This window comes from Falco biarmicus, chromosome W (genome assembly GCF_023638135.1).
Source record: "Falco biarmicus isolate bFalBia1 chromosome W, bFalBia1.pri, whole genome shotgun sequence".
NCBI lineage: Eukaryota > Metazoa > Chordata > Aves > Falconiformes > Falconidae > Falco > Falco biarmicus.
In genome coordinates, this window is record NC_079310.1 from 5,663,159 (window position 1) to 5,688,272 (window position 25,114).

At 42.2% G+C, this 25,114-nt stretch overlaps 2 protein-coding genes across 2 annotated transcripts in view; one reads left to right on the forward strand and one right to left on the reverse strand.

The window, feature by feature from the left end:
- LOC130142155 (BDNF/NT-3 growth factors receptor-like) overlaps positions 1 to 25,114 on the reverse strand; it is a 247,741-nt gene that overhangs the window by 23,225 nt on the left and 199,402 nt on the right. The window lies entirely within an intron of this gene.
- The window catches only part of LOC130142013 (BDNF/NT-3 growth factors receptor-like), a 44,264-nt gene continuing 35,536 nt past the window's right edge, over positions 16,387 to 25,114 (forward strand). Inside the window, exons 1-4 of the mRNA XM_056323404.1 lie at positions 16,387 to 16,396; positions 17,175 to 17,310; positions 18,025 to 18,148; positions 19,229 to 19,298. Coding sequence (XP_056179379.1) covers positions 16,387 to 16,396; positions 17,175 to 17,310; positions 18,025 to 18,148; positions 19,229 to 19,298 — 340 coding nt within the window. The remainder of the gene's footprint in view (positions 16,397 to 17,174; positions 17,311 to 18,024; positions 18,149 to 19,228; positions 19,299 to 25,114) is intronic.

A 25,114-nucleotide genomic window follows, 5' to 3' on the forward strand; every position in this document is an offset into this window, starting at 1 on the left:
TTAACCACCTTATTGATGTTTGCCTTATGTCTCCCATGCTTTTTTTTTCCTGTATTCAGTGTTTAGTTGATTGTAACATAAATCAGGTCATGGTCACCCAGCTACACACAACCGTTGCCTTGTCGCAATTAACAAGCAAAAAAGAGGAGGATAGAGAATGTCTGAAGAGAGATATAGGAGAAGAAGCTGGAGAATATTTGACCTAACAAGAGATGAGAGAACAGCTGGGTATTGTGAAGGAGACTAGGAAAGATAAACATGGTTATCTAGTGTTTAATAGGTGTCTGCACGCTTGTAGAGATATATAGCTATGTAACTACATGAATGATTTCTGCCCTGAGCCTGGTGGTGCATACAGCTGCGGTTTGTGTCCGGGCTCAGAGATGTAAATAGGGGCTTCTCTGTTATGGTAAAAGTGTTTCTCTTTGCATAAAAAAGAGAGGGAATGAAGGGAATGACCCCGAGGTATGTTCAGAGAAGGCATGCTATGTTTCGAACTTTTTGACTGAACCAGTTCTTGTTTAGTGTGCCCTTCCACCTATGTATAATGTTAATCCAAAAGAAGCTGATATTGTTTACACTTTGAATGTCGATAATTGTCTTTCTGTAGATGCTAATGTAGTAGGAGGCTATGATGGGAACGTGTCGCAGCAGTTCTTCTCTTATCCAGAGTAACAGCAGGGAAAGCATTGAAGAGTTAAATCACCTTGTTTGGTAGGCAGTTAAGAATGTGAGTCAAAATTGCCACTGCTTTTTGTTGTTGGTTCAGGGACATGGCTGTGAGGATTTTGATGGTATGTGCTTCGTGGATTTTAGGCGCCCCATTGCAGCAACATGTTATCAAAATCTGAGAAAATTTCAGCCTTTTTTGGCATCCATTCACTCAATTGGCAGTATTGTTTGTTTGCTATTACCTTGGTTGCTGTCATGTTTGCAAGGGCCCTGCAGAACATGGCAAACCTGGTACTAGCTGTTCAAAAACAAAAAGGGGAAATTGTAAAATTGTACGGAACAAAGACAGTGGGTTATTTTGACATTGATAATATGTCTTAGTTGTTTTTTTATTTGTTCTATTACTTGTGCCTTGTTTTTGCTCGATTTCAGGGGTTCTTTTTGTGCAACAGGAAGGGGGAGATGTAGGACAAGGCCTCAAGGACAAGAGTCCAAGTACTGATAGCCTGATGAATAGAGACTTGTTAGAACTTGTAGGGCACAAGCCCTGGGAGCAAAGGAACAAGCTAACTGCAGGCCCCTGAGCCGGCACAGTTAAGGAGGCAACCAGACGGACAGAGAAACGAGTAGCCAGATAAGGGAACAGATGGCGCCAATATGTAATTAAGAAAGCCGCGTAGAAAGAAACTCCCTAACCTTGGAATAAAAATTATTGCTAGGTCAAGATAAACTAGTAAGTATCTATTGTTCTAACGGTGTGCCTTAAAAATTAACCAATTAGTGTTTTTTACGCTTAAGATTTAACCAATCAGTGTGTAATATGTAGAAGGTAGAAACATATATAATTTAAGAAAATCACTAATAAATGGACATTTGCTTGCATCAAGCTGCATCCCGTCTCTTCATTCGCCGCACCTTTGCCTGTGCTTTTAAAAGGTGGTTCTTAAAAACTGACCAGCACTTGTGGACTCCTATGCCTTCCAAAGCAGATTCGCAGGGGACAAGTGCTAAGTAGCTCCCTGAGTAGCTTAAAGTTTGCTCTCTTGAAATCCAGGGAAGCAAATCTGCTGTCCTTTTTTTTCATTACACTGAAAATTTTAAACTCAACGATTTCATCATCACTGTGGCCAAGACAGCCACTTACCATCACACCTCCCATGAGTCCTTCTCTATTCAAAAACAAGTCTAGGAGTGTATCTTTCCTAGTTGGCTCACTGAGTACTTGTGAGAAGAAAGTATTGTGTTATAGCTGCAAATATTTCCAAGGAAGGAAAAAGAAGGAAAGCTTTTTCAAGAACATCTAACTTTTGATTAATTCCCATTTTCCTGTCTTAAGATTTATTTAGTTATAAAACTATACTTGCACTGTCAGGATTCTGTAAATACAAACTTGATATATCTTGTTATAAATAATACCCTCCTTAGTCTAATGTTAAAACAGCAAACGGAAGGAAAACCTAATAGAAGCCAGGGTTCACATTATTTCTAAATCAGTCAGAACATCAACTTCTAGCTGTATGTCAGTATTTTAGTGTTAGCACAGAAAAAATACAGCTATTGCTGTTAGAGCTCAAGCCTAGTCTGTATATTGCCACAAGTCAACACTCATAGATTCTATGAAAATAGGAAGTGATGCATATAATATTGTAGCGCTGTTTGATACACATCATTTCACAATGGTCATGTGCTAAGCAGACTATGATCGCAAGTAAACACCACCTTTAATAGTCAATCTAGCTAAGGTTACAACAGGTTTAAAGTATTACAGTTTTAATAAGATATATACTTTAAAAATCTGTATCGTAGCTGTAGCAATGCTGAAAAAATGACATTTTTATGGATACAATTTATGATATAGTTTCTTGGTGTTTACTTGATGGCAGTTGTATTATGATGGTTCATCTTCATTTAGAGTTGCACTTCTATAGATCCTTTCTGTGACTTAAGTACTTACTTCCAAATGTCATTTTATGCAAGCAAGCAAGCACTTGCTAGTCCTGCTGTAGTCTTATATTATGTTTACTAGTTATAGTTACTAGCAATATTGGGCTAGAATCTAAACCAGAAGGCCTAGTGAATTAGCTTCTGCAATGTGTGAACTCTCCACAGGGAGGAGACTGCTATGCCAAATCACTGAACTATGATGCTGTTCTCCTAAGAAACATTTCCAAGGGGAAACTGCCATACTATTTCACATATGAAGTGTTACATTTTCAACAATGCAATGTCATTCCACTTGTCACCACTTTCAGCACTCATTTTTAAAATTAATTTAGTGCTTTTGAAAGGTGTCAGACAGACAAGTAGACCTTGATCATTCCTTTTGTCTGTTTGCAAATGTGAAGTTTCAAGGATCACTATATAAGTACCATGTCTTAGCCTTGAAGCAGGGGGTCTAATTCTAGTGTTTGCTAAAGTTTGTTCACTTTCTGGCTTCAGATGTTCGTTATCCCTCTTTGCGGGCTCTAGGAAATGGTGAGGCTTGTCTAATGCAGAAATTTCTGTTGTAAGAAGTAAACCAGGCCTGTTGTATGAAATACTGTGGGAAGCTGATTTTCATTACCCAAGGGTTTTGCACCCATCCATCCATCCATCCATCCACCCACCCACCCATCCAATATAAACCCAGATTACTGGCACATTGCTAATACTACCACAGACAAGATCCCTCAAATGACTGTTATCAACCTAAAGGCAGTCAGTCACTGCAATTTCCCTGTGCCAGTTGAAAATATATGTGTCAGTACTCTCCTCTGGTTACAGTTTCAACTTCTACTGTCCAACCACCATGGAAACCCAAAGCCCTATTGCCTCATGAAAATCTCCAGTGTATTCTGGAAGTATTTCTTTCCCCGTTGGCCTACAACTGTGAGCAAATGGATATGCTCTCTTGTAAAGTATGAACATATGAAAGATCATGCTCCTGCTGGGAGCAGGAGACTGTCAGGGGAGCTGGGGGAAGCCAACCTGTAGAGTTGTGGAAGAAACAGGGCTGTATATAGGACTGAAAAAAGATGCAAACCAAGGGCTGGAAAAGGCACAAGAAATAATGTTGCTAAGGTGGCCACCCAATCAATTCACATCAGGTGTATCCCCTATTCTATGAGGTGCTGCAGGGTGTGACCAAAGGAGAGGGCCTGGCCAGAACATGGATCTACCTCTCTTCCTGTTAAATGCTGATGGCCATAGTTAGGGGACGCACCCACTGCTGCTCCAAAGGGAAGTTTAAATCCTTTTTGCTGCTATGCAGGTGCCTTGTTCATACCTTCATGAGACAGAGCAGTGAAAGGTAGGCCCTAGTCTGTCAGAATATTACTGGCCTTTCAATGTTGTGACTGTCAGTGTGCTGTGGGAGAAGAATGTCCCCATCAGCATCTTCTAGAGGGACTGAATACATCTACGTATTAAAATGTTCTGTACCTTCACTATCTACCAGCACTCCTGGAGAGAACATCAAATCCAACCTCCAGCTCTTGCAGGCATCATATTAGATAATCCCTTTCCCATTTTTTTTTATCCTCATCTTTAACCAGTCAGTTACTCTGACTTCATGGAGTAAAAATTTTATTTTTTATTTCAAAGTTTATTTTTTATTTCAAATCTGTTTATTTGGTGAGCTCAGTGAATGACTAATGCATGGATTTCAACCCTGATCCTGCCCAATGCCCCCTCTGGCTTGACTGCTGCATCTTTCCAGTGATCTGCTAAACTTAGTGCAGCTCTACCGAAGGGTAGACTTTTTGCAATTGAGGGTGGTAGGCCCCAGAGCAGCAATAAAGCTCAACATATGCTTAAATTAACTTTCATGTAGCAGGCTGTCATGGTCTAACCCCAGCTGGCAACTAAGTACCACACAGTCTCTTGCTCACTCCCCCCCTCCCCTGATGGGATGGGAAGGAGAACTGGAAAAAGTTAAAATTTGTGGGTTGAGAAGAAAAGTTGAATAATTGAAATACAGTAAAATATAATAATAATAGTAATAGTAATAATAATAATAATAGTAATGAAAAGGAAAAAGAGAGGAATAAACCCCAAGAAAAACAAGTGATGCACAATACAATTGCTCACCACCTGCTGACCGATGCCCAGCCAGTCCCCGAGCAGTGATCGGCAGCCCCTGGCCAACACCTCCCATTTTATATACTGAGCATGACATTCTGTGGTATGGAATATCCCTTTGGCTAGTTCGGATCAGCTGTCCTGGCTATGGTCCCTCCTGTCTTCTTGTGCACCTGCTCACTGGCAGAGCATGTGAAACTGAAAAGTCCTTGATTTAGAGTAAGCGCTACTTAGCAACAACTAAAATATCAGTGTGTTGTCAACATTATTCTCATATTAAATCCAAAACACAGCACTATACAAGTGACTAGGAAGAAAATTAACTGTATTCCAGCTGAAACCAGGATGCAGGTATATACTTAGTCTTTTTCATATAGCTGGATCTTAGTTTGTCAAACCAAGCTTTGCCTTTGGATTCCTTTATTCATTTACCTCTAATAAAGCATCCTGAGTATTTGGGGGATTATAGTATTTCAGGGTACTTTCTTCTAGTTTTCTTTTGGTCTTCTGATTTATTCCCCTATCTCAGGATAATATAACTGCAAAGAAATCTTCTCTGCAGACTATCATGCCTTGTTGCTAAAACTGAAAATCTCTCCTCTCTTGGTGAACATCTGCTCTTTCCTCCTCATAAAATACTGGGAAATGTTTCTCACAACACAAGAAAAAAATCAATAACTCATATTTTCATTTCTTCCATGCCCTGGCCTTGCAGACAAAGTCAATGTCTCCTCTTAAAATATCATCAGTCCTGCCATGCCCACTTGCAGAAAAGCAATATATTATTTTCACATTCTGTTTGGACAAGAAGCCATACCACTTCAGCACATGAGCTTGCTGAATTATGGAATAAAGCAGATTATTTGCCAATAGACAAAGATGTGTCCTTTCACTTTGAACCCTATTTTATCTCATTTCTATTTGAGGGGTTCATGTTTGAAGTTCTTAATTAATTCTAATAGTGCTCTTGTCAGAAAATTCTCCCTGATATTGTGGGAAGATCGCTTGGAGTGGGGAAATCACAGAAAATTGGGACCTAATAGAAGTTTTAGTATTATAGCAACCTTTTCAGGGAAAAATACAGTTGCCACTTTCAGGATGGTTGGCATGTATGGAATCTACTCCACCATGGTTCCCTAGGCAACACAACATGCTACCCTAGAGGAGCAGTGGAGGGTGGAGTGGAGTGGAGACACTACGGCCAGGCTCTGCTGTACTCCCTGCAGGATTGGGAACTTGATGGTACCATACAGCCAATAAGCTGCATAGTGGCTGTCAAATGGAAAATATATGAGATGTCCATTGCTGGGCTAACAACTGTGGTGAAATTATTCTCCTTAAATGAACCTTGCTCATTATAATCTCGTTATAATACTAACACACACCTCCATCCCAAAGTTACCCGCCTCCAAGGCACGACCACCCCTCACCAAGCATGCGCTTTCTATTTCTTATCAACCATGTCTTTAAATGAAAGTGAGAGAAGTTTACACCAATCAATAATGAAAGAATGTGTGACTAGAGTCACTCAAGCTCCACCTGAGAGTAAAGAAAAGTATAAAAAGTAAATGAATGAGGGGGGAAGTTAGGGAAGACTCCATTGTAACTTCTGGCATCAGTCAATGGGCTGAACCTGTCTTCTCCTCCATAGGGACACCTATTGGGTAAGAACTTTGTCTTATGCACGCTAACTCATGCTAGCTGTTATTAGTGATTAATGTTTTGATTGTATATAATTTGGTTGTATATTGTTTCAAGCTTGTTTTTGCAGGCAGTCCCTATCACTGGCAATCATGAATCTTAACTTGTCACAATTTTATAATAAAGAGTGTTATTCCGTAAACTGTTAGTGTGAGTCCTTTGTGGGCGCTAGCAGTTGCCGGCAGCGGGTAACACATTCAAATAAAGTGGGAAGACCCGCTGAGGGGTTCCCCTGATGCTGTTGGCATGTTTCCCTGAACAAGTCAGTCAAATTGCCCTCCAATCCAGCGGGAGTGTTCAGTGAAGGGTCCCTGTAAGGGGATGCTGACAGACTGGCTGGGCACAAGGGTCTCGGCTTTCCTGGGGCACTGATAGACAGATCAAAAACCCGGGGTTGGGAAAATTCCCCCCTCCCCCCCCCCCTTCACATGACAGATGTCTAGAACAACATGTATTATACAGTAAATTCTGCCTTTAGTTGTGCCACAGAGGAGTGTGTTTCACTTTTCAAGTTTTCAGCTCTTTTTGCATGGTTATTTGTACAAGAGATTCTGTGCTCTGTTGCCGAGTATTGTGAACTAGGTAGTGAGGAAACGGGATTAATACAAGATCATGAAGACTCCATCATAAAGTGTATTCCACTTGTTTGACACTTTACTCATTTCTGGTTTTACAGGTGTGGTGGGTTGACCCTGGCCAGCAGCCAAGCACCCACACAGTTGCTTGCTTACTTCTCCCCCCCCCAGAAGGAGAGAATAGGAAGAGCAAAAGTGAGAAAGCTCATGGTTTGAGATAAAGACAGTTTAATAGGTGAAGGAAAGAAAGAAACCAAGTGACGCAAGGGAAATCATTCACCACCTCTGACTGATGCCCTGTCATTTTCCAAGCAACAGCCAGTTTGGAAGCCAAAACCATCCTTCTTCTTCCTCTACCCAGTTTTTATTGCTGAGCATGATGTCATATGGTATGGAATAGCCCTTTGGTCACTTCAGGTCAGCTGTTCCAACTGTGTCCCTTCCCAATCTCTTACCAACACCTAGCCTACTTGCTAGGGGGGCAGAGTGGAAAAAAGAAAGTCTTGACAACGTGCAAGTACTGTTCAGCAACAGCTGAAACACTGGTGAGTTAATAATGCTGTTTTAGTCACAGATCTAAAATACAGCACCATACAGGCTGCTATGAAGAACGTTAACTCCATCTCAGCCAGACCCAGTACAACAGGATAATATTTTAGATCATAATAGTACATGCACTGTAGTAGATTTGGTAAAGGTAATTAACTCTTAATGAGATGTTACTGTTATGGTCAGCATTAATTCTTTGTTGGAAAGTGAGAGGAAGCTCTGGTTTTCTGTGAGAACTGTTGCACTAGAGAAATAGTGAAGTGAGAGTTAACCATTTGAAGCCCTAAAATAATGCTTCATGTACTCTCATTGGCTGTTTTGAAGCAATGACAATGAGCACCATATATGAGCTAATATAAATCATACTTCTATTAGACAGGAAATATTTCTGACAATTCCTGAATGAAATCCAATCTGACTTCTTATTCTTTAAGGTCAGAGGGCTTCCCAGCATCCATGGTTCTCCTGTGACAGGCCTGATGCAATAACTGCAGGAGCAAATCATGGTCCCAGAGCATATGTCTTGGCGTTAGAGAAAGCAGGGGAGTCCTTTCCCTGTTAAATGAACCTGATATGGGTTACTGTCCCTGATGGTCACTTAAATAAGGGCATCTTTATGCTCAGTAGGACCATTTTAATGAAGAAGCATCTAGTAGAATAAGTAACAACTCAACAGCCTAGCTATGGGAAATGTGGAAAAGGAATCAAGATGAATATCAACAGAAGAGAAAAGAGGATTTGGGGACGGGGGTGGGTGGGTGAGAGAACATATGGTGAACAGGAGTTAGAAAGAAAGCAAAATGGTCACAATTATAGGTCAGGGTATGCAGGAATGAATGACCAACCAGCCTTCTATCTACTGCAAATCATTTCTAACAAGCAAGTACACAAGTGATCATCAGTAAGCACTGTGTCCCATATAACCCTCCTACCTACTCAGTCCCTTTATGGATGGGCTGAAGGCTGGGAAAGACTCTTTTTGAAGCAGCAGCCCTTCTCTGCTTCAGCAAAAGGAATGCAATATTCAGACTAAGTACAAATATAATTTCATTTCTCCAACATATATGACACAAAACCTGCAGTGTCCTTGCTTATTTGGCTTTCTTCTGGGACAGATGGGGTGGGGGGAAGAGTAAGGCAGAATCAGTTCCTTCTCTAAAACAATACAGATATAGAGCTTTCCACTACCCTACAGGACCCCACAGGCCCTTACTGGCAGGAGACAAGACCAACTTTGACTGGCTCTTGGGGGATTTCACAGGTTGTGAGCAGCTGTCAGAAAGCCCTGATGAGATTGTGATTTTCAGCTGTCACCACCAGGCTTTCCCTTGAGTCAGGGAGCACAGCGCCTTGGAGCGAGCCTCTGGGCTCTCAGGTGAAATTCAGGCAGAGGTATAGGGAAAGGGCCTACTTTGAACCTCGTGACTCAATGGGAGGATTTCCTTACTCTTTATATGTCTTCCTTTAGACATAAACCGTTGTCCAAGTCTGAGACTGATTGGACCTAGCCACACCTAAGCTCCATCAGGAGTTTAGAAAGCAAGGGGATCCACTCTGAACCTCATGACTCAACAGGAGGGTCCCCCTTACCCTTTTGCGTCACTGGTGTCTGTGTAAATAATTCTAGATTGATTCTAACTCAATTTTCATTTGTATGTTTCTTCCATGTAGTAAGTAATAGAGTGAACCTTGCCATCAAACTTTGTTATATCAGACTTATACAACATCACATTAAAACCACTTTCACTAATACCTTTGATGGTTATTCTTTGAGCATTCCAAATCACTTATTTGCAACAAACTGATCCTAAATTTCTAGGATTATAAGGACTATATCTGCCACCACAGGGTGTGGGTGGAAATTGCAGCCACAGCCCATGATGATTTAAAGTTGTTCTCTCCAGAACAGTTACTGCATTTGTGTCCTACCTTGCAGCAGAATTACAGATTTTTGGTCATTCTGCATTTGCATCAGGAATTGTCTCTGTAATGTCCAACATTGGGTCAATGATCCTTTATCATTATTATTCATGTCCTTGTTCTCAACCACAGCTGAATTGCACATCTGGCAAGGTCACCATCTATTAATATATTGATTATTTCTGCCCAAGGCTTAAATTCTGTGATCATGGTTTTTTTCACTAAGGTGGAAATTCATCTCTGTGGGACCATGCCATTGAAGTCACTCACTATATTCTCAATTAGAAAGCAGGGGAAGAATTACTATACACCTGCTGCTGTCTATCTGCACTGGGATGGATGCCAATTACTATATGGTATTTGCCATAAATGCATCTTCAGAATAATTAATATTAATGTGCTACAATCATGGAAACATTTTCTTATTATTAATATTTTCAAGACTGTTAACATTTAAAGCTATTTAATATTTAACATTTTATGCTAATTTTCATACTATAAAATATCATTGCTGCTGATATTAATTATGAGAAGAATACACATGTATGAAGAAAAAGAGAACAATGCAGTTAGATAATAGAGGTGCACCTGTAAGCATGAACTAGGATGCGTATGGCATTCAGAAGCAGTCCATGTAAAACTGGACCCTATATCTTTTTGTTCCATGATGGCAACACAAAGAAGGGACAAGTACTGTCTTATGTAGACATGGGGTTATTTAATCTAGGGTCTAATTGCTAAAAAAATCACAATAACTTTTTACTAAGATTTTAATACATTGTGATTCAGAAGGCTCAAAGCAGAGTGTGAGGATGGAATAAACAGATTAAGATTAAATAAAGCAGCAGAAAGTGCAATTTACGGAACGAAATGTTCTCCCCTAAATGACTCCGTCCCAGCAAAGCTAAACCAATATATGCAAGCTGTTCCCTAGGCTACTTACATAGTCATTTTATTCATCTATTCTACAAAACTATAGTGATCAGAAACAAAGGCTCTGCTTTTTGTGAGAAATATTCATGTTCAACTCAATTAGAGTTGAAACTGGCCAGTGTTGTGTCAGAAAACAAGAAAGGCTTTTTAAAAGTATGTTAATATCAAGAGTAGTTACAAAGAAAACGTTGGACCAATACTTGTTGAAGATGGTCACCTGACAAACAGTTGATGTTCTGACTGATTTAGAAATAATGTGAACCCTGGCTTCTATTAGGTTTTCCTTCCGTTTGCTGTTTTAACATTAGACTAAGGAGGGTATTATTTATAACAAGATATATCAAGTTTGTATTTACAGAATCCTGACAGTGCAAGTATAGTTTTATAACTAAATAAATCTTAAGACAGGAAAATGGGAATTAATCAAAAGTTAGATGTTCTTGAAAAAGCTTTCCTTCTTTTTCCTTCCTTGGAAATATTTACAGCTATAACACAATACTTTCTTCTCACAAGTACTCAGTGAGCCAACTAGGAAAGATACACTCCTAGACTTGTTTTTGAATAGAGAAGGACTCATGGGAGGTGTGATGGTAAGTGGCTGTCTTGGCCACAGTGATGATGAAATCGTTGAGTTTAAAATTTTCAGTGTAATGAAAAAAAAGGACAGCAGATTTGCTTCCCTGGATTTCAAGAGAGCAAACTTTAAGCTACTCAGGGAGCTACTTAGCACTTGTCCCCTGCGAATCTGCTTTGGAAGGCATAGGAGTCCACAAGTGCTGGTCAGTTTTTAAGAACCACCTTTTAAAAGCACAGGCAAAGGCAATCCTATTGTATCATAAGTCAAGCAAGCGGGGCAGAAGACCAGCTTGGCTGAATAGGGAGCTCGTCTTGGATCTCAGGAGACAAAAGAAATTGTATGATCAATAGAAGGAAGGTCAGGCTTTGCAGGAAGATTACAGAGACGTGGTTGGTACATGCAGGGAGAAGACACAAAAGTCCAAAGCTCAATTAGAGTTGAAACTGGCCAGTGTTGTGTCAGAAAACAAGAAAGGCTTTTTAAAAGTATGTTAATAGCAAGAGGAGGTGCAAGGAAAACATAGAACCAATATTGTTGAAGACAGTCACCTGGTTTCAGCTGGGATAGAGTTAATTTTCTTCTTAGTAGTACAGTGCTGTGTTTTGGATCTGGTGTGAGAAAAATGTTGATAAGTCACTGATGGTTTTAGTCATTGCTGGGTGATGTTTATACTAAGTCAAGGACACTTCAGTTTCTTGGGCCCTGCCAGCAAGAGGGCTGGAGGGGAACAGAAACTGGGAGGGGACACAGCCAGGACAGCTGACCCAAACTAGCCAAAGAGGTATTCCATACCATATGACACCATGCTGAGTATATAAACTGGGGGAAGAAGAAGGAAGGGGGGACATCTGGCATTATGGTGTTTGTCTTCCCAAGTAACCATTGGACGTGATGGAGCCCTGCCTTCCTGGGGATGGCCAAACACCAGCCTGCCCATGGGAAGCAATGAATGAATTCCTTATTTTGCATTGCTTGCATGCGCAGCTTTTGCTTTACCTATTAAATTGTTCTTATCTCAACCCTCATGTTTTACATTCCTTTCCATTTCTCCTCCCCATCCTTCTGTTTGAGGGGAAGTGAGTGAGTGGCTACGAGGTGCTTGGTTGCCAGCTGGGGTTAAACTTTAGCACTGACATTTAGGGATGAAGAAAAAGCAGAGGCATTCAATGTGTTTTTGCCTCAGCCTTTAATAATACTGATAGACCTTGGGCTGCCCGGTTCTCTGAGTTGGAGGGACCACAACTGTGGTAACAATGACTTTCCATTTGTGGACACTGAAATTGTAAGGAACCAGCTGTATCAGCTGAATGTTCACAACTCCATGGGGCCTGATGGGATTCATCCCAGAGTACTGAAGGAGCCAGCAGATGTTACAGCAGGACCCCTCTTGATCATCTACCAAAAGTCTTGGGAGTCTGGGGAGGTCCCTGCTGACTGGAAGCTAATCAACAGTATTCCAATTTACAAGAAGGGCATGAGGGAAGACCCAGGAAGCTACAGAACTGTTAGTCTCATCTTAGTACTTGGAAAAATTATGGAGAGGATCATACTGGGTACTGCTGAAAGGCATTTAAAGAATAATGCAATCATCAGCACAGTCAACATGGGTTCACAAAGTCCTTTTATAATTAATCTGATATCCTTCTACGATAAGGTCATCTGCCTAGTGGATGAAGGGAAGGCGGTTGGATGTAGTTTTTCTGGATTTTAGGAAGGCTTTTGATACTGTCCCTCACAGCATCCTTCTGGACAAGCTGTACAACTGTGGGATGAGGAGGTTCACGGTGTGCTGGGTGAAGACCTGGCTGAAGGGCAGGGCTCAAAGTGTTGTAGTGAATGGGGCTACATCTGGCTGGTGACCAGTCACCAGCGGTGTTCGTCAGGACTCAATTCTAGGACCAGTTCTGTTCAATATTTTTATCAATGATCTGGATGCAGGAGTTGAATGGACCATTAGCAAGTTTGTTGATGATACTAAACTGGGAGGTGCTGGTGACTCTCTTGAGGGATGAGAGGCCTTGCAGAGGGATCTAGATAGACTGGAGCATTGGGCAATTGTTAATGGCATAAAATTTAACAAGAACAAAAGCCAGATTCTGCACCTGTTGTGGGAGTAATGCCAGGCACAAGTATAAATAATGCAGATGATGTTGTGGGAGTCTACTATCGACCACTCAGGCAGGACAAAATCACTGTTGAATTATTCTAGAAGGAATTAAGGGATATCTCTAGATCAACTGCCCTTTTCCTTATGGGTGATTTTAACTTCCCAGACAACAACTGGGAATATCATACAGCAGACACAAACAGGTCCAGGAAATTCCTGAAGCATGTTGAATATAACTTTTTGCTGCAGGTACTAAGGGAGTTCTCTTGGAAAGGTGCCCTCCTAGATTTGTTGTTTGTAAACAGAGAGGGACTTGTGGGCTAAGTGGTGATTGGTGGCTGTCTTGGTCACCGTGACTGCAAAGTAGTTGAATCTCAAATCTTTGGCAATAGGAGAAAAACTACCAGCTAAACATCAACCCTGGATATGGGGAGCGCAGACTTTGGGCTGCTGAAGGAGCTAGTTAGTAAGGTCCCCTCGGAATCTGCTGAAGGAGCTAGTTAGTAAGGTCCCTTGGGAATCTTCTTTTGAAGGTATTGTGGTCCATGAATGCTGGTCACTTTTTAAGAGCCATCTCTTAAGAGCACAGGAGCAGGCAATTCCAAAGTGTCAGAAGTGCAGCAAGTGGGGGAGAAGGCCATCTTGGCTGAGCAGGGATCTTCTAGAATTTTGGCAGAAAAGGAAAGTGTATAGACATTGGAAGCAAGGACAGGTGACACGGGAGGACTACAGAGATGCTGTTTGCCACTGTAGGGAGAAAATTTGTGCAGCCAAAGCTCGATTAGAGCTCAAGCTGGCCAACACTGTGAAGGACAACAAGAAGGGCTTTTAAAAATATGTTAACAGCAAAAGGAGGATTAGAGATAACATTGGGACGTTATTTGATGAGGTCAGTCACCTAACAAATAGGGACACAGACAATGCAGAGACATTTAATGACACCTTCACCTCTATTTTCAACACCAATGATGGGCTCTGGGACCCCTGGAGCCCTGTGTTGGAAGACCATGACTGGAAGGATGATAAACTCCCAGCCGACTCTGAACTTGTTCAAGACTTGCTGCTCCAACTGGATGCGCATAAGTCTGTGGGGCCCGTGGCATTCATCCTAGGGTACTGAAAGCGCTGGCCAATGTCATTGCGGGACCTCTCTCCATTATTTTTCAATGGTCTTGGGAGTCTGGAGAGGTCCCAATCGAGTGGAAGCTGGCAAATGTTTTCCCAGTGTTCAAGAAGGGTAAGAAGGAAAATCCTGGTAATTACAGGCCTGTCAGCCTCACTCCAGTGCCTGGTAAAATTATGGAGAAGGTTATTCTGGGTGTTACTGAAAAACACTTGAGAGACAATGCAGTCATTGGTCATAGCCAGCACGGGTTCATGAGGGGAAAGTCCTTCTTAACCAACTTAATTTTCTTTTATGACAAGGTCACCCACCAGTAGATGTGAGGTTTCTTGGATTTTAGCAAAGCTTTTGATACTGTCTCTCAAAGTATCCTTCTGGACAAAACGTCCAGCATACAGCTAACCAAGTCCATACTTCATTGGGTGAACAATTGGCTGATGAGTTGGTCTCAAAGGCTTATAGTAAATGGGGTTACATCAGGCTGGCGACCAGTCACCAGTAGGGTTCCCCAGGGCTCAATTTTAGGGCCAGTGCTCTCTAATGTTTTTATAAATTATCTGGATGCAGGAATCCAATGTACATTAAGTAAGTTTGCCATCGATACTAAATTAGGGGGAGCTGTGTACTCTCTCGAGGGTAGAGAGGTCTTACAGAGAGATCTGGATAGACTAGGAGCTGGGCAATCATCAATCATATGAAATTTAACAAGAACAAATGCCTGTATTGGATTTGTGTGTCAAGGTTTTATTAGCAGGGGGGCTACAGGGGTGGCTTTTATGAGAAACTGCTAGAAGCTTCCCCCATGTCTGATGAAGCCAATGCCAGCCGGCTCTGAGACGGACTCACTGCTGGCCAAGGCTGAGCCAATCAGCAATGGTGGTAGTGCCTCTGTGATAGCATATTTAAGAAGGGGGGAAAAACCCGTGTGCAACAAATTGCAGCAGAAGAGAGGAGTGAGAATATGTTGGAGAAACAACCATGCAGAAACCAGAGTCAGTGCAGAAGGAAGGGGAAGAGGTGCTCCAGGTGCCAGAGCAGAGATTCTCTGGCATCCTGTGGTGAAGACCATGGTGAGGCAGGCTGTCCCCCTGCAGCCCATGGAGGTTAATGGTGGAGCAGGTATCTACCTGCAGCCCATGGAGGACCCTGTGCCAGAGCAGGTTGATGCCAGAATGAGGATGTGACCCTGTGGGAAGGCCATGCCTGAGCAGACTTCTAGCATGACCTATGGACCTGTGGAGACAGGATCTCACACTGGAACATGCTTGCTGGCAGGACCTGTGACCCCACGGGGGACTCACGCTGGAGCAGTCTGTTCCTGAAGGACTGCAACCTGTGGAAGGGACCCATGCTGGACCAGTTTATGAACTGTAGCCCATGGGAAGGACCCACGTTGGAGAAGTTCGTGGAGGTTTGTCACCCATGGGAGGGACCCCTTGCTGGAGCAGGGGAAGAGTGTGGATTCCTTCCCCTGAGGAGGAAGGAGCAGAAGAGTCAACATGAGATGAACTGACTACAAACACCATTCCCCATCCCCCTGTGCCACTGGAGGGGAGGAGGCAGAGAAAATTGGTATTAAAGTTGAACCTGTGAAGAAGGGAGGGGTGGGGGGAAGGTGTTTTTAAGTTTTGGTTTTATTCCTCATTATCCTACTCTGATTTGAATGTTAATAAATTAAACTAATTTCCCCAAGTCAAGTCTGGTTTGCTCATGACAGTAATTGCTGAGTGCTCTCCCTGTCCTTATCCTGACCCATGAGCTTTTTGTTATATCTTCTCTCCCCTGTACAGTTGAGGAGGGGAGTGTCTTTGGTGGGGACCTGGCATCTAGCCAAGGTGAACCCACCACAGTGCCAGATTCTCCACCTGGGATGGTGTAATTCTGGTTATACGTACAAATTGGGGGACAAGAGGCTGGAGAGCAGGGAGATCTGGGGGTTTGGGTTGATGGCAGGCTGAATATGAGTCAACAGTGTGCCCTGGCAGCCAAAAGGGCCAACTGTGTCCTGAGGCGTATCAAGCACAGTATAGCTAGCTGGTCAAGGGAGGTGATTGTCCCACCCTACACTGCACTGTTGTGGCCCCACCTCGAGTAATGTGTGCAGTTTTGGGCACCTCAATATAAGAAGGACATCAAACTATTAGAGCATGTCCAGAGGAGGGCGACCAAGATGGTGAAAGGTATTGAGGTCAAGACTTATGAGGAGCAGCTGAGGTCACTTGGTTTGTTCAGCTTGGAGAAGAGAAGGCTGAGGGGTGACCTCACTGCAGTCTACAACTTCCTCAAGGAGGGCAGTGGAGGGGGAGGTTCTGCTCTCTCTCTGATGACCAGTGATGGGACACAAGTAAATGGAATGAAGCTGATACAGTGCTGTAATAGCTGCATGAACCTTTGTTTAGTGTATAAAGAAATTAGCTTTTAGTTGCAGGTTGGGTCTATCCTTGGGGCCAGCTATTGTTTAGGCTTTGTAGTTCTTGTATGTAGCTACTAACCATATACGGAAGTGTTTACCTTAGTCAAGGAATGTGTGAAGTGATGAGAGGGTCTGCAGTAGAAAAAAACAGGCTGAGCTCATTCTGCGGTTTGTGAAGAAGTGCCAAGTAAGGGATATGTGCAAGAATTTAGGGGATCATGGGGCAAACAACAGGATGAAGGGGAGTGAAGAGGAAGTAACGACCACCAGACCATCAAGATGACCACCTAGAGGCCTAACTCCACAGGCATAAAAGGACATTATAATAGTAATGAAGGTCCTGGGAAGACTCATATATGTGCAGATAATTCATGGAAATGTAATGAATATGTATAGCTATGTGACATAAAATGGGACCAGTGAAAAAGTTCAGGATGCACGTTAGGTGGAATGATCCCCTGTGCATCTGGCGCCGCCATAAATAATGTCTGCTTCTTAATACTACATTGGTGTTAAGGAGTTTCATTCCTGATTTTTGGTGACAGTTTCTGGCGACCCAGATGGGATCTTGCCTCTGAGCCTCAACAAACCTGGGATTGACCAGTCTTCAGATGGCACCAAGGAACTTCTTGGGGAGAGTCTCGACCGTGGACCATTTGGGGCTTGGGGCAAGAACCCTAGGTGAGTACCTTTAAGGCATTATTTTTTTCTTCTTTTCTTTTTTCTTCTGATTCTGGTTCTGGTTATTTGGGAGATTTGGAGATTGAGTCTCCAGCAGGGTTTGAGGCCCTGCGGTAAGCTTACCGTCCATAAGAGGTTTGAGTCCTCTATGACTGGTCATTTGGACCAAAAGGAGAATTAGGCTCCTGTCTGGTTGTTTTCTTTCTATTCTGTTCTGTCATTATTTTGTTGTTGTGTGAGAATGTGGTAACATCAAACTGAATTATATGGGGTATAATTTGACTCAGTTATCTGAAAATGGGAATAAATGAGTCAAAATCAGCAGGGGATATTCCGAATTTGCCCCTTAAATGTCTGTTGAAGAACTGGAAGCATGTTGGGGGAGATCCATTAACGAAAGAGAAGTTAATATGATTTTGTAATCAGTGGTGACCACTATATACACTCGATGATGGGGAGAAATGGCCAGAAAATGGCACTTTGAAATACAATACCATTTTGCAATTGATGTTATTTTGTAAAAGGTGAAAATAAAAGGTAAAAAATAAGTGAAGTGCTGTTTGTAGATTTATTCTATTACTTCAGTAACCATCCTGAATTACAGAAGAGGTGTTTGCATACCCCATCGGACCCTTTAGTAATGGCATTAGAAAAGGATAAGAAGAAGGAAAGAAAACTGAAGAGGTGTTGCTCTGTCTGTAGTATTCGACATAGGTGTTTGAAGTACAAAGAACAGAATGAACAGGATGATGTAGAATTGATGGTAGCCCTGGACATGGGAGGCTTGGGAATAGACAGTCTGTTCATGTCAGGGGATGAAGGAGAAGAGGAACCCCAGGCAAGGGGACACAAGGCTGAGTGGAGCAGGGACAGCCCAGTAGCTGGACAGACATGGGGGAGGGGGGGGAGGGGGGGCAGGCTAAGAATGTGATAGCCCTGCTGAGAGGAGTGGGATCCCATGGTCCTGTGGTAGTAAAAGTTCCTTTTTCTCCGAGTGATTTGGAGATGTGGATAAGGTGTACAGGACCATTATAGAGAGGACCAAGAATCTCCCTCTGCCTTTTTAGAGAGACTGAGGACAATGGCTAGAAAATACACTAATATTGGTCCCGAGAACCCTGAGGAGGCCGTGCAACTGGCTTCCATCTTTTTGGGGAATTCAACCTCAGATATTCAAAAAAAGTTGCAGAAATTAGAGGAGGGGGACTCAAGGAATATGGGAAAACTGTTAGAAGTGGCATGGACAGTTTTTAATAGTAGAGGGGAAGAGGAGGAGAATAGGTTACAGGAAAGAGAAAAGGGAAAAGAAGAACGAGAAAGAAAAAGAGAATTGAAAAGAGAAAGGGAAAGAGAGATGCAAGATTCATTGCTGCACTGAGAGGTGTGCCTCCGCCACAATGTGGAGGAAGATACCAGCCTAATAAAAGAGGTTTAAGATCTAATCAGTGTGCATACTGTAGAGTTCAGGCACTGGAAAAGAGAGTGCCCCCAGAGAAAAATTAGCAGGGAAGCTTCAGAATTACACCTGGGGCAACAGTGAAGGGGACGGGGGAGAGGACCTCAGCTGAACCCCTGGTTACACTGGAACTGGGGGGAAAAAAATTGATTTTTTGATAGATAACAGAACATCTTATTCAGTGTTAAATACTAACCAGGGAAGCTTAAGTAAAAATGAAGTAAATGTAATTGGTGCCACAGGGAAATCTGAAAACCAGGTATTCTTCAACTCCATGAAATTTAAATTTGTAAAACAGTGGCTCTCTCATCAGTTCCTGTACATGCCTGAATGTCCTATTCCTTTGCTAGGGAGGGACTTCTTAAGCAAATTGGATGCCCAGATTGTTTTTAAAGATGGGGGGAAGTACAGTTTCTGGTACCCAAAACTAAAGCTGTTGAGGCAAGAACTTTTACATTACAGGGAAAGGATGAAGACCCAAAGAGGATACCTGAGGAAGTGGAAAATGCGGTAACCGCTCTTATATGGGCTGGTGGGATCCCAGGATGCTTTTGGTGAGCGCTACCCATAAGTGTTACTTTGAAGCCAGGATCAAAACCGGTAAGACAAAAACAACATCCCTTAAAATTAGAAGCAAGGAAAGGAATTGAGAAATTAATAGAGAACTTTAAGACATTTGGATTATTAATAGAATGTGAGTTGGAATATAATACCCCTATTTTACCAGTCAGGAAGTCTGGGACAGATAAGTATAAATTAATGCAAGACCTACAGGCTATTAATTCAATCACTTAGGATATCCACCCTGTAGTTGCTAACCCCTATACTTTAACAACTCCTACTGAGAGTCATCAGTGGTTCACAGTGATAGATCTGAAAGATGCCTTCTTTTGCATACCTCTGAATCAATCAAGTCAGGCTCTCTTTGCCTTTGAATGGGAAAACCCCCAGACGGGTTGTAAAACCCAACTCACTTGGATGGTGTTGCCGCAAGGGTTCAAGAATAGTCCCACAATTTTTGCAAACCAACTAGCAAAAGAATTAGAGATCTGGAAGAGAGATAATCCAGAAGGACTAGTCCTACAATATGTAGACAACATTTTACTAGCAACTGAGACCAAGGAAAAGTGCATGGAATTGACCATCAGCTTGCTGAATTTCCTGGGCCAAGGGGGCTATAAAGTTTTCCGAGAGAAGGCACAAATAAGTCAACAATAAATTTTATACTTGGGATTTGAAATCATTCCAGGACAATGAAGACTGGGACCAAGCCTTGGGGTAGTGGTTATGGCAAATCTAATCCTGTTGCCTCTTTGCTGACTGTCAGGAGAAAGGATGGACTTTGTGCCATGTGGGATCTCCAGCAGGACAGATAAGCTTCTCTGGTAGGACTACAACAGGAGAGCTGTGGTGGGACAGAACATAGCCTGGCTTTCTCCAGATATTGATGTAGGAACCAAGCTCTTCCCAGTAGTGTGCTACTGTACCTTGGGCAGTCATGCAAGTCCAGTTCTAAGCAGTGCAATGGAAAAGGTCACAATTACCTCTTATGTTGATATGGAGAAATAGTGTGAAATGGGGACAATGGACATCGATTGTGATTGTATATGTCTGCTCAAGGAATGTGGGTATGGTGACTGGTCATGGGTGTGGTGTATGGTCACATAGCCACACAGCTTTGAGGAGACACCTACCCTTCTTCCTCTAACAAAGGGGCTATTTATAAAAAGAATGAGAAAAGGATGAGAGACATTCCAATGTTATCTAGAGGGAGGGAGTGCTAAGTCTTCTTGCTGGAGAAGATCAGATGGTCACAAGGACATGAATCACCTACAAACCTGCAAGACCACCACATTCCAGGCAAAGGACTGATAAGCTAATTAACATACGAAGCGAGAGTAAGCGGGTTTAGGTAAGGAATATGTATAGGTGTTAATTTAATATTCATTTGTTTTATTGTATAAATGTGAGATGGTTCGTCACTTCGGGTATGCACGCTTGTGGAGGAGCGATCCCCCGTGCATCTGTGTGCAATAAACATACCTACTTTATAACTTTCGAGTTATAGAGTCTAATTCCGTACGTCAATGTTGTAAAGTGTTTGGCAATCCATCTCTAGGTATAGTAACACATAGATTTGCATGTGCACATGCATACACCCACCCCCACCCCACCCCCACCTCTCCTTCATGCACATGAAGGAACCTATTTGAGTGTTTACAAACCAAAACCTATTGGAAACAAATGAGTATCTGTGTCTTTTAATTTCATGACCTAAATCTGACATACTGGAAACATTAAAGACAAGGAGTTTTTTCTATAAAGCAGAAGAAAGCATTGAGGTGAATGGCTGGAGCTTAAAAGTTATGAGTTGAATGCCAGAAGAGTTCTAAAATGACAAGCAAAGTTTTTTTGTTTGTATTTCATGGGGGTGGGCGATTTGTTATTCGGAGGGTAGTAATCATTAAATAGATCTTTGGTAATAATTATAATTCAACCTGTCTGTCCCCATAAGTATCCAGAGTACTTTTAAATTCAGTAGTCGCTCTGTAAAAGGCAGGGGATCAATCTATATAATTAAAATTATAGCTTATCAAAGATACTCTATGGGATTTCAGTGTGAAGCAAAAGCTCCACTGCCACCTTGAGACTTGTGCTTCCTGCTGCTCCAGGTCCCCAGCGTTTGCAATGAAGAGCAAGACTAGAATAATGCACACAGATATCTGCTGTAAATCAAGCGACTTATCTCAGTACTTTTCACCCTGGTCCCAGTCTCAGCAACAGAAGAAAGGATGAAATAATGAAAATAACTTTAAGGCAACTTTCATCACATCCTCTCTAACAAAATACTACTTTTCTAGGTGTGGTAGGGAAAGGTGAAGTGAGACAAGATACCTTTGACCTTTTGAGAATAACAGAAATAAGGTTCGTTTTACATCTTCTACTATTATATCCAGCAGGGAGATTAGCCTTCAGGCCATTTCCTTCTCTGTAGCATGCAAGACTCAAGAAGACTGAGATGGATGTCCTGTTTCTCATGTCAGCGCTGGACTACTGTATGGCTGCCATCACAGAACATGTGCTAAAGTTCTAGACTACAGCTAAGGTTCTGATTGGCTCATGCTCTCTATGAAACAAGTATGGAGCAAGGCATACAGTATGCAATAACCAATACATAGTAATATTTGCACTGCCTTAAAATTCAAGTGAAAACACTGGTATAATCCAGTATGAAAGCCACTTTGTATTCAAAGCTATAGGTTTTTGACCTGAGAGGTAACTTCTGCCTTGTTGAGCCAGAAAGGATTGTGCTAAACCTTGTCACAATCAGAAGCCACTCAGGTTTTTGAAATGGGCATGACCTGAATAAATAAGTTCAAATCATCACCCTACTTGAAAGAAATAATAAAGTGAATAAAAAAGAAGAGGGATAAAGATGGAGTACAAGAAGAACTATCTTCATGTTTTCATCCTTTATTTTTTCTCTTGACTTTAACTTATGATAAATGCAGGTCATTGGGAAAAGACAAAGAAAAAGCAATATTGGCTCTGCCTATGCTCAGACAATACCAAGAAATATTTTCTCTTCAAAACTTTTTCTTTCCTGTGAAAATCAGCCACTGTAAGCTGTCTTTCACATATGCTAATAACTCTACTATGAATATTCTGTGCAAACTAAATACGGAGTGAACTGGTCCTGACAAAATGAAGTATCTACACTTGAAACTGCTACTCAAGTTGACACTGCTGAAATAAAACTTTATGACACAAATAGTAGCTTTGTTTTTTAATGTGCTTCAAGGGACCAGCTAAGAACTACGAGGGGCATCCTGAGTCCTCAGGTCCACTTCCATCCTATCACATAGTTCACTTACATCACATAATTCCTTTCATAAATTGCTCAGTATCACTTTAAGATGATAGCTTTCTCCCCAGTATCTTTGTTCACAGATTGTCCAAGGACCTCATTTCTCTGATGGTCACGTGATAAACCCAGTCATGATTCATGTCAAAAATAGAATGTACTGTGATAAGTGTAATTGTTGTACCCTGTGTAAATCTGGGACCTGTTGTGGTGAGTGGGCACGTGTGGTTCTCCTTTAAGACAATGTGATGGCTTCCCCTTCCTCTGAGGCAATCGCTGCCTGGAAAAGCCCGGGGAAGGAGATAAGGAAAGCGAACCACGAATCACGCCAGAGAAGGCCCGCAGAAGGAGACAAAGACCTTGAGTTTTGAAAAAGCGCGCCAAAGGAGAGCCAATAGGAGGAGAAGGTGTACCCTAACGACCCAATGGGGAAAGAGCAGGATGAACATCCGGCGAGAAGAGATTGGTCAAGATCCGGGGATAAAAGACGCTGCTTTTAGGACTCAGGTGTGCGTGTGGTGGAACTAATTGAGTTCTCCACGCACCCAGCGCTGTTTTTGCTTATTGTTTCTCAACCTAAATTGATTGAACCCAAAATAAAACTGTTTTAATTGTTATTGTTTATAACAGTCAGAAACATTCTTTGAATCTTTTGCTCAAATTATTTCATGGCCAACTCATACTCATTTGTTCTTATGCAAATATCCTTCAGTTTAAACAGGTTTTTCCCCTCATGTTTACTTACCCTTCTGATGCATTCATATAGCACAGTTATTTTAGACTCTCCATCAGCATAGATTCTAAGCAGAAATGCCCTGGCACTTCTCTTCAGAAAAGTATCCTGTCCTCCCCACAAGCAGGAAAAAAATGGCTATTTTTCAGCTGGATTTCTTCATCAATGCAGTTTGTTCAGTGGCTGCAGAAACACTTGTGCTAGTGCAAAAATGAGGCTGATGCAGGAATTAGCTGCTGGGAGTAGCAAAAGAAAAGGACCTTTTCTTTTAGCAGCAGGTCTGGCTTATCACAGAATCACACACTGGTTGAGGTTGGAAGGGACCTCTGGAGGTCATTTGGTCCAATACTCCTGCTCAGGCAGGGCCACCTAGAGACAATTGCTCAGGAACATGTCCAGGAGGCTTTTGGATTTCTCCAAGGAGGGAGACTTCACAATCTCTGTGGACAACCTGTCCCAGTGCACAGTCACCCTCACGGTAAAATACAAGTGTATCCTGATGTTCAGAGGGAACCTCCTCTATTTCAGTTTGTGCCCATTCTTTCTTGTCCCGTCACTGGGCACCACTGAAAAGAGTCTGGCTCAATCTTCTTTGCACCTTCAGGTACACGTTGATGAGATCTCCAGTAAGCCTTCTCTTACCTAGGCTAACCAGGCCCAGCTCTCTCAGCCTTTCCTCATAAAAGATGCCCCAGTCCCTTAATCCCCTTCATTTTAGTGGCACTTTGTTGGATGGTCTCCAGCATGTCTGTGTCTCTCTTGTACTGGAGAGCCCAGAAATAGACAGAGGACTCCAGGTATGGCTTCACCAGTGCTGAGTAGAGGGAAGGATCACCTCCCTCAACCTGCTAGCAATACTTTGCCTAATGCAGAGCAGAATATTGTTGCCTAAACTCCTGAGTTACCAAACTCTGATTTATTGTTTAACTATATGTTAAACAAGTATGTGCACAAAGTTTAGGTCAAACTGACCCACCCTCTCAAGTCATCAAAACTGATGAATGAAAGGACTTCAAATCAAGGGAGTCAACCTTGGGAAACTAGGAACAGATAATGATAAAAACACTTATCTAAATTATTCAGAAAGAGGTCTCCAAGTGAGAAAGTTCTGGCCAAAAGAAAGAGGAGACAAGCTGATAAGGTGTTGCAATCCACAGACATCAACAGAAAATTAGTTGAAAGTAGGACAAAGGTAATTGTGGTAGTGGGATATCATGACCTCTGACACAAATAGCCCCCCCCCCCAAAAAAAAAAAAAAAAAAAAGAGGGCAAAACCCTGCTTGGGGAGCATGCATAGTTGGTAAAGAACTTCAGTAATGCTGTCTAAGGATCTGTACAATTTGCATTAGAAGCAAGAAATTTGTAACCAATCCTGTGTGTGAATTAAAATGAATATGTAATGTACTATGAATATGCAAGTACTCCACTGTATATAATGCATACCCTTGAGTAGCTTGGTGTGCATGATAGGAAGAAAAATCCTCCATGCACCCAGTGCTGCAATAAAAAAATGTCAGCTTTCTAAACTATCATTTTATTTGGAGAATTTTCCTGGTTACAATTTTTGGTAACAATATCATTAGTCTTTGTGGCAAGGGCACATTGCTGGCTCACGTTCAACATGGTGTCCACCGGGACCCCCAAGGTCTTTTTTGCCAAGCTGCTTTCCAGCTGGGTGGCCCTCAGCACATACTGGTGCATGGTTCCACCCCAGGTGCAGGACTTCGCAATTCCTCTTGCCGAACTGCA